Source organism: Urtica dioica, chromosome 11 (genome assembly GCF_054948205.1).
Source record: "Urtica dioica subsp. dioica isolate 48M chromosome 11, U.dioica_male_clone48M_v1_H2, whole genome shotgun sequence".
In the NCBI taxonomy this organism is placed as follows: domain Eukaryota; kingdom Viridiplantae; phylum Streptophyta; class Magnoliopsida; order Rosales; family Urticaceae; genus Urtica; species Urtica dioica.
The window spans coordinates 12,970,914-12,979,855 of record NC_142766.1 but is presented as its reverse complement, the minus strand read 5'-3'; the positions used below and the strand labels follow the sequence as shown (position 1 = coordinate 12,979,855).

General features: G+C 39.7%; 1 protein-coding gene across 1 annotated transcript; it reads right to left on the bottom strand.

Moving 5' to 3' along the window:
• Positions 1-3,996: 3,996 nt before the first annotated feature.
• LOC149381347 (uncharacterized) lies at positions 3,997-8,595 on the bottom strand. Its single transcript, XM_089600816.1, has 6 exons — positions 8,107-8,595; positions 7,532-7,658; positions 7,386-7,450; positions 5,628-7,289; positions 4,951-5,086; positions 3,997-4,849 (listed from the first exon to the last, which is right to left on the bottom strand). Exons 2-6 carry the CDS (start codon positions 7,635-7,637, stop codon positions 4,224-4,226), a joined length of 2,595 nt encoding a protein of 864 aa, XP_089456942.1. The 5' UTR covers positions 7,638-7,658; positions 8,107-8,595; the 3' UTR covers positions 3,997-4,223.
• Positions 8,596-8,942: the final 347 nt, after the last annotated feature.

Sequence of the window (8,942 nt, the reverse complement as noted above, 5' to 3'; positions counted from 1 at the left end):
AGAAAAAAGAAAAATCCTTCCTGTTGAGCTTTTCTCTTCGTAGCGTAGGGCTAGTAATCCTACGGTTTATGATAATGTGGGTTAGTTTTTTTGAAGAGAAATAAGAGAAAAAAAGCAAAGAAAATGGATAAAGGGTAAAAACATAATTGCACAAAAAATGTGGTCATAATTTTGGATAAAATTAGACATTGGACTTTGGTCCTAAACTAGTATGGAGGTTAAAGTTTATGAATAATCTCATTTGGCCATCGCTCGGAGCACCTCTTTGCGTTAGGCTAAAAATCACGGCTCTTGTCATTTGGCCTTCACACATGACGATGACTCACTTGCTCGCCATCTAAGGATCGATGCTTGATGTCGCTCATCTAGCTCACGGACGGAAGATGACTCATTGTGGCTCGTTGGTTGATTGCTATCGCTCACGAGGGATGTCGCTCATCAAAGGCCAATCTTCATCGGCCACGTATACCATCATTCAATGACCCCATTGACCAATGACCCTCGCCAATCTCTTCCTCCTCGGACGAGATGCCTTTGTTGATAGCTTCCTTACTAAGTTGGACCCTTGCCGAAGCTCCCTTTGCCAAGACAAAGCCTCACCAAACTCATTTTTTTCTTGCGACGAGTCATTGCTGAAATCTCCTCTCGTTTGTCTAAAGACCCTTGTCACCTTGCATCTTCAGCCGAATGAAATCCCCTTCCTCATAGAATGCCTTTGTCCGCAGAACAAATGAACATAGTCACAAAACAAACACTCGTTGGTCGAGCTCTTGTTGACAGGCACATGTCCTCGCCAAACAAGCTCTCGCCATCCCTGAAGAAGTGTTTGCCTTTGTCGAGTAGACGCTCGTCGAACAAGCTATTGCCCTCGTCAAACGAGTTTTGCCGAACGAGCTCTTGATCTCTTCATTGTCGATCGAGTTCTTCACAAATTGACATTTTCCGAACGAACTTTCACCCTTGACCGTTGGTGGAGCCAACTAAGGACCTAAGTCTACTGCCCCTGAAACTTTTGAAAATTGTAATATTTGCCTCAAAATTTCTTCATTTAAAAACAAATTATTTTTAGCCTAAATTTATATTTTTATTTTTTAGTTGTCATTTTTTTCTTCAAATTCATTCTATTTGACTGCAATCCCTGGCTCTGCATGGCTTGCCTGATGCTTGACGAAGAGAAGAACAAGGCCAACAATCAACCATTGTTTTTTTTTTTTTTTTGTCTTGTCCAAAAATATTTAAAGGTCGTAATAGAGTACATGACTCGATACATGCAGAGCACGCATCAACCACCTCAGCAGCGATAGCTTGCGAGGAGTTGGATGCCACGTAGACGAGTCTGTTAGGTTGTTAGGAGGTTAATTAATTGATCATTGGTTGTTACAATAACCCAACTGTATACAAATACCCAATTGTACATTCATTGATAGTTAATGAGAATTAAGCAGGCATTTCTCTCTCCAAACAAACACTCCTCTCATTCGCACTTCTCTACTGGTCGTCATTACATATCATGTCCGCAATTTAATTGTCATTGTCCCTTTTATCATCTTTCGTCAGATTGAGTTTTGATCGGGAGAGCAACATTTAGAGCAAACTTAGGTTGTTGTTTGACATTAATATATGCTGAGAGAGTTTGCAACAAAAATGCAATGTGGTAATTCTTGTTTCAATGGCCACACAATATAACTTATACTGTTATACACTTTCACCTCTTATTCTTCTATTTTACGTCCATCTATCTGGGTCAGTGGGTCTTATTGAAAATTAAAAAAAAAAAAAAAAAACATTATTCCACCAAACACGTTGTCCTATGACTCCAAACCCTAATTCTTTTAAAACATAAGATGGATTGATTGATCATTATGACGATAACGCTGATCAGGTGACAGACATTATTTTTTGTAATGTGTTTAATTTGTTTGTCTTGAGTAAATATTATACAAGATCTTTGGATTTGATTTCATTCTGATTGCAACTTCCTCGTGGGAAGAAGGCTTTTGCTGAGAGGTCTTGTTTTAAGTCTGGGAAACAGAATGCAGAGAAAGAGAAAGAATGATATGAAAAGAAAAGAGACTGGGTTCATTTTTATTTTTATTTTAAATATTTTATTTTTATGACTCGTGACTGGCTTATTTTTATTACATGGATGGTCCACAAAAACAAAAGCAATGGAAGAAACAAAACGCATTGGAAATCATCGAAGTACGGGTACATTTACAGGCTTTTCCTGATGGTGAGAATCTACTATATATCTACGTAGCTATGCTCAAGTTTTCCTTTTTTTTTTATTCATAACCATATAACACAAAAGGTTTATATGATTATGTAATGTTACAAAAAAAAATCTATATGTTCAAAATAAATAAATAAACCATTTGATTTCATATTGTAAAATTAAGTCTCATTAAATTCTCTTTCTCCTCGCTATTCAAAAAGAAAAAAAAAATTCTCTTCCCTCTCTCTCTCTCTCGATTAATTTTAATCCAGCCTTCATAAAACTTACATTCTGTCTTTATAGCCCATTGAGATTAAATTTAATCATGCATTCTAACTTTTAATCCTGTGTTCATAATAGTTTAATTCATATTTTCATGAGTTTAAGTAGGATTAATTTTAATCCAGCATGTATTAATCTTACTATGGCTATTTTGTTTATAATTGGCAAATTATGAATATTTTGCAAAAGTTTAAGGTCTATTGGGCTATATAACCGCTAGACCCTTTAAATAATATTGTCTCTCACTCAATTTAACATATATGTTGTATTTTCTAAAGAGGTGTATAAAGAAAGAAGTTGATGTGGACCTCAAAATTGGAGAAATATCACGACTAGACTTAATAGTTGCAAAATATCTAAAATTGGATTTTTGACACAAATTTGGACAAAAATACCCTTTTAGCCAATTTTTCCATCTTAAATCATCGTATTTCATAAAAAATCATCTTAAATCTTCGTATTTCCTCGGAAATCATCTTAAACCTTCAAATTTCATCGTAAATAATCGTATTTTATCGTTAAAAGCTATGAATTTCATCGGATTTCATCTTAAATCATCGTATTTCATCGAAAAAAATACAAATTCAAAATCCTAACTTTTCCAAAATCGATCAAATTCAATCCAAATCATCTAATAATCTATTAAAACTATCATACAACAATTCAAACATGAAATCAAGATGAAAATCTTACTTTTTTTTTTTTGTCATTTTGAGCGTCGGAATCCTAAATCCGAAAGAAAGATAATAATATTTTGAGTGGAAATGAGGGAGAGCGTGAAATAGAGAAAAATGGGCTAAAATGACAATTTTGTTCGATTTTGAATCAAAAGTCTAATTTTAGATATTTTACACCTATGAGATTTAGCATTGATATTTCTCCACTTTTTGAAATTTGTGTCAAAATCAAAAGAAAATATAAGATTCAGCATGAGTTAGGGTGTTAGGGTCTGGTAGGATCTACAAGACTACGATACACAAACATGCAGTGAGTGAATAACTTGCGTGTCTTTTTACCTCATTGAACTACGCTCCTCTGAGTTCAACATTGCTAAATGTATCTCTTTTACTGTTTCAGGCTTGGTCCAACACTATAATACGAGCTTTTTTCATTGTTCACACATCATACGAATCTCTTGCAAAGAAAGTTCTCTCTCGTTTTGCCGAGTAAATTAATAGCTTTACCCATCACATCAACGTGAAAAGAACTAGGAAGATAGGTTGGGCAAAAGATTGGGAATAAATTTAGCAACACAAGTACAACTTGATGTCTCTGTCTCAGTCTCAGTCTCACTCACGAGAGAGATCTGTTCTCAGGTCCATTCTACACTGTACTGGAGTTTTTTAGACCCATTTCCGGGCTCATGTAATTAGCCTATTATACCACGTAACTTGGAATTGCTTCATTGGGTTTGCTTTCTTGACAAACACCGTACTTTGGGATCACTCTTGCTTCTAAAAAGGCCAGTTACCGGAATACAATAAGACAGCTTAAAAAAAATTGAATCGATATTTCCATCGGAAAAAATTGAATATTTGATAATCGATATTTCCATAGAATCGAACCACCGAAATCCCACCGGAACCAGCATTTCAAGCCTTGTTTTCGACACGGCACAATATGTGAAGACCTAGAATTTGAACAGAATCGTGACCAAATGTTCAATAACCTAAACTCGACATGAACAATTATAGGAAGAAAAAAATATCAACAATTCTGAAAGAGACTAAAACACCGCCATCAAGTCCGAGACCAACTCGTCCACCAAAGAACCCAAAACGGCTTCTCCGACGTCGACGCCCTCTTCGAAGGCCTCGCGGTCGAAATCCAACCACCTTCCGAGGCGAGTGCTCATCTCGTTCTCGACGAGCTCGTCCAACATCCAATCGCACATTCCCTTCCACCCCGACATCTCGCCGTGCAGTTCCTCGGCCAGCCAGTCCGTCCTCGGGGGCAATCTCGTCCAACCCCGGGCCCACGTTCCCTCGCTCCGCCGCGACTCGAGACACTCGCCCACGCAGTCGAACACCACTCTCCTCCCCAGCTTCTCCGAGCACTCCTCTCCGGCTCTCTCCCACCGGCTCTCGAGGCGCTCGAAGAGGTCTCCGGCGATGACGTCACCGCCAGCGCCACCTGTCGCGAAGTCCTCGGCCGCCAGCTCGGAGCTGACGAGGACGTCCCTCACGTACTCGAGCTCCCATTCGCCGTCGCTCGGCCTTGGAGCTTTTTTTGCGTTGGTGTCGCGGCCGGAGCTAGAAAGGGCCGATTCGGATTCGATTTCGGGGAGAAAATCTGCGTCGTGTGAGAGAGTGATACGGCTTTGAGCTTCCGAGTATGAGCACCCTTTGCTTCCTGTAGATTGGCAAGCATTAACAATAGTTCTAGGCTGCTTCATATTTAAAGATTTCGGCTTGGACATTTTGTTGCTAAATTTTCTCATCAACAATCTGTACCTGTGGTGGTGTGGCTTTTGTTATCTGTGAAGGTTCCACTTTCAAAAGAGAGCTCAAAGCTTGATTCTGGACTAAGATCGCTGTATTCAAGCTCTTTCCCAGTATTATTGCTGCTTCCACTACACTCTTCTCTGTCCTGAATGCCATAAACAATTCGGATATGAACATACTAGAAATTGAGTCAAAATAACATTGCCTCGTGTCCAAAGAGAACGAACAAAGAGGAAAATGGAAGCACTTAGAAACTAGGCGAAGTACTCATCTGAAACCTCAAATCATTTCTAGGCTAACAGACGGTTCTGTAACATCATCATCGTGTAGAGGATGATGAGCCAATCCTTTGAAAGTGCGGCGAGACAAGTTTTTTTCGGGGCAGTTTTGAAACTCAAGTATCTAATTTATACTGCTCCATAGCAACAGGACTAGAGGATTTAACGACTGTTTGATCGGTTTCGCACCATATTTATATGAATTAATGAAGTTTGAACACCCAAACAAAAAAGGAAAAGAAAAGAAAACGAGTTTGAACACCCAAATACTCAACTATAGGACTCAGAAATTTACTAGTTGATTCTGAATGGGCACAAAAACTTTTAATCCAATCCTAACTTCTTGCGTCATGCATGGATATGAAGAATTGTCGTAACAAATAAAAGCGTAATTAGAAGAGAACAGACCTGCCAATGGTGGTTCACACTTGGCGATGGACTATCAACATGCGGAGAAACATAGCCGCCATTTTTGCCATCGGGTTGATCTCTGAGCACACATATTTGGACTTGCTTTCCCCTCGATTCACAACTGCCAGAGCTTTCTTCTCTCGCGCGGTTCGATTCGTAGAGCTGAACTTTGCTTGTCAGCTCAAGAAGCTTTTGCTCCAAAAGAGCGCTCAGCGAATCGGCACCGATCACATTCATCCCTGGAGACGATATCGTGAACCCGCTCGAGTACGGGTGGTTCTGGTCTTTGTCCCCACCGACGATAGAGGAGTCGGTCCTGAATCTCTTCGCTTCCAACGAGGAACGCGATGATTCGCGTGGGGACTTCTTCAGTGGAGAGTTGAACGTGAAAGAAATTACGTCCATGCTCGGCTTTCGACTCTCCGGACTCATACTCGAGCAAGACTCCATCGAGACGCTACATTTCGCCACAGACCTTTCCGCTTCACCGGTCAACCTACTTCCACTCGAAGCACTTTCTCCTGAAGAAGAAACAAACTTTGTCCTCTGTGAGACAGCTGAAGCAGAGCCCGACTTTCTCGGTCCAGTTTTGGGGATCGTGGAAGCCTTATTAACGGGTGTCTTATTTAGTTCAACGGCTCCATTAGCAGACCTAGTTCTTCTCGGTAAAGTTCTCGAAACTGAGTTTTTTCCGGCGAGTTTTTCCTTGCTCGACACACAGTTCTGCTTCTGATTATTTTGCCTGAGAACATTAGCACTGCTCTCTGGAGAATTTCTCTTCTGTTCGGATCTTTGGGCGCTAGGCTGACATTTTGATACCGGATTCGAGTTCACTTCCCTCCGATTCCCAACGCTCTTATTACCATTTCTTTGACTGAGACCGGTCTTCGCTTGCCCAGAAGGCGATACCGATCTTCCCTTGGCTCTCGCGTTGTGAAAATTCCTACTCTCCGACTCCATAGATTCCCGAGTTACGAGAACATACTCCGATCCATTCCGGAACCTGTTCCCATACTTTGAAGAAGCACCACCGATTTCTTTCGGTCTCTCGGTCTTGGAAGAAGCTTTGTTCGCGGCTTCGATCTTCTCTTTTAAATCCCTAATCCTCAGCGGAACCGAAGAAGTCCCAACGCCAACGTTCAATGACGCTTTGCTCTTCGCGGACGACCTTGGACTCGCCTCGATTATCTTCGCGCCGGCCTCCATAATGTAACTCGCGTTCTTCGTCGCAACAAACCCGGGATTCTTTATCGGCGACAAAAGCTTGTGGTGGGTGATCGAGATCGATTTGGCCGATCTCGGGGGAAGGACTTCGGTCTGAAACCTCTCGATGGGCGTGTTGTGATGATGTCTCTGGGACCTCAAATCCACGCGGGTCCTCGAAAACGCTTCGAACCGGCTCGACATGTTTGCGTAATCGGCTGCGTAAACTTCACTCCGAAGATTAGTCCGATCGTGATGAGACGACCTAACCGGAGACGAATCGGATAATTGGGCCGAGCTCGAAGAGGGCATCGAATCTAAGCCCATGAGTCTAGCCACTACACTCGGGGCTCTACTTGCTCCACCGCCATCTTCTTCACTAGTCACACACGACGCCGAATTCCAGTCTCCACTTCCTTTATTACTCGAGCTCGCTTCATTCTCGTCCAAATCAATCTGTAAATACACCATAAATACACAACACATACTCAAGAAAATGTAGGAGAAAAACGATCACATAAAATGGGTGGTTTTCTTTTTCTATCTTCGCACCGTGCAATTGCTAGGCTTAGCCGAATTCTCGATATCTTCTTTTTCTTCCTTCGAACCATGAGGACCTGAAAATTAAAGAAATGCTAAAAATTTGAGAAGCTTAAGTTTTCAAAATGGGCATGGGTTTGAGAACACAGTTAAGTTACCGGATAACTCTTCAGACGCGTTTGCGAACAGCTTCTTTCGAGATTTTCCGTTCCAATCGAACAAGTTCAGAAACCCTCCTTTGGAACGTTTTTTCTCAGCCTCCATGGTTTTTTTTTTCCTAGCAACCTTTGAGATAGTTTTTCAAACTAAAATTAGAGATATAACAACGGAAATAGAAAGAAAAAGAGAAACCCATTATCATCCACATTCATGTTAGATTGTCTCATGCTTATAATCATAAATGTACAATCAAGGGGTTGAAGTTTTCAGACATGCCTTTATTTTTTTTTCAACAACGGAATATTAAGATTTATCAATCACCTAACGAAAAGTACGCAACGTATTCATGAAAAAACAAAATACATTTAAAATACTTACATTGTACATTCAAAATAGACCAAATTATATTCATAAAGACCCCAACTTTAAACGCGTTTAAAGAGAGAGGAAGCAAGATAACTTGCAAGGCAAAAACTTGCATTTCACTTCAGTTTATGAAACCCAATTTATACCGTCTATACAATGGGAAGATTAAAAAAAAAAAAAAAAAAAAAAAAAAAAAAGGCTTACTAACCTCAAGTCATCTTTCCAAAGCCCCTCCAAGCTTTTTTTTTCCTTGTCGTTGTAGAAGATAGCAATTTGTGCCAAATACCCAGAAAACTTATTTCCCTCAAATGGGCATTTATGAAATAAAATCACTCCCACCAAACAATCTGCGACCAAGAAACCCACATTCCAAGTGATCAAGCTTCGGTATTTTCTTCTTGTTTTTCCTTTTTTCCCTTTCTGGGCTGAACCACACAAAATGACAATGCAAGCGGAGATCTGAATTCAAAAGGCAAAAACAGTAGTAGGGCGTTATTAATATATTATCATTATTTATTACAATACGAGTTTCTTTGTATAATAAATGGAGACACTCAAATACGACAGTGAGAGAGAAAATGAAAAATAAATGGTGGGAGTTGGGGATATCAGACGAGAAAGTCTAGTACTGGTCAAAATAAGGGCTTTGGAATTTGGAGAGTTTTAAAAATCGAGTTAAATTGTCGATGTATAAATAAAGTAGAAAATGAAAATCCGAACCGGAAAAAAAGAGAGAGTAGAAAATGAAAAAAGAAAAGGGATTTAATATTAATTTTAATATATAAATGTCTGGTCTCTGAGCAGTAATAAATCTTGGATGGCAGATCAGATGAAACACCGCTCTACTACACTGAAATGCAATTTAAGTACCACACTTTTTGGTGATCTGCCACGTGGGCCACTGATATAGATCAAGGGCCCACCAGATGGCCTTTCAATTTTGTCGAAATTTTAATAATAACACATTGACATATTAGATTCAATAATAATATGATAAAATTAAAATGATGTTTTTTTTTTTTTTTTTTTTTACAGAATATAAAA

Bases quoted from the DNA above. Each gene is read 5' to 3' on its own strand.
- LOC149381347 (XM_089600816.1), bottom strand. From the start codon at position 7,637: ATGGAGGCTGAGAAAAAACGTTCCAAAGGAGGGTTTCTGAACTTGTTC. The intron at 7,451-7,531 runs GTAACTTAACTG...TTTAATTTTCAG, and splicing joins CGCGTCTGAAGAGTTATCCG to GTCCTCATGGTTCGAAGGAA. The intron at 7,290-7,385 runs GTGCGAAGATAG...GTGTATTTACAG, and splicing joins CTAAGCCTAGCAATTGCACG to ATTGATTTGGACGAGAATGA.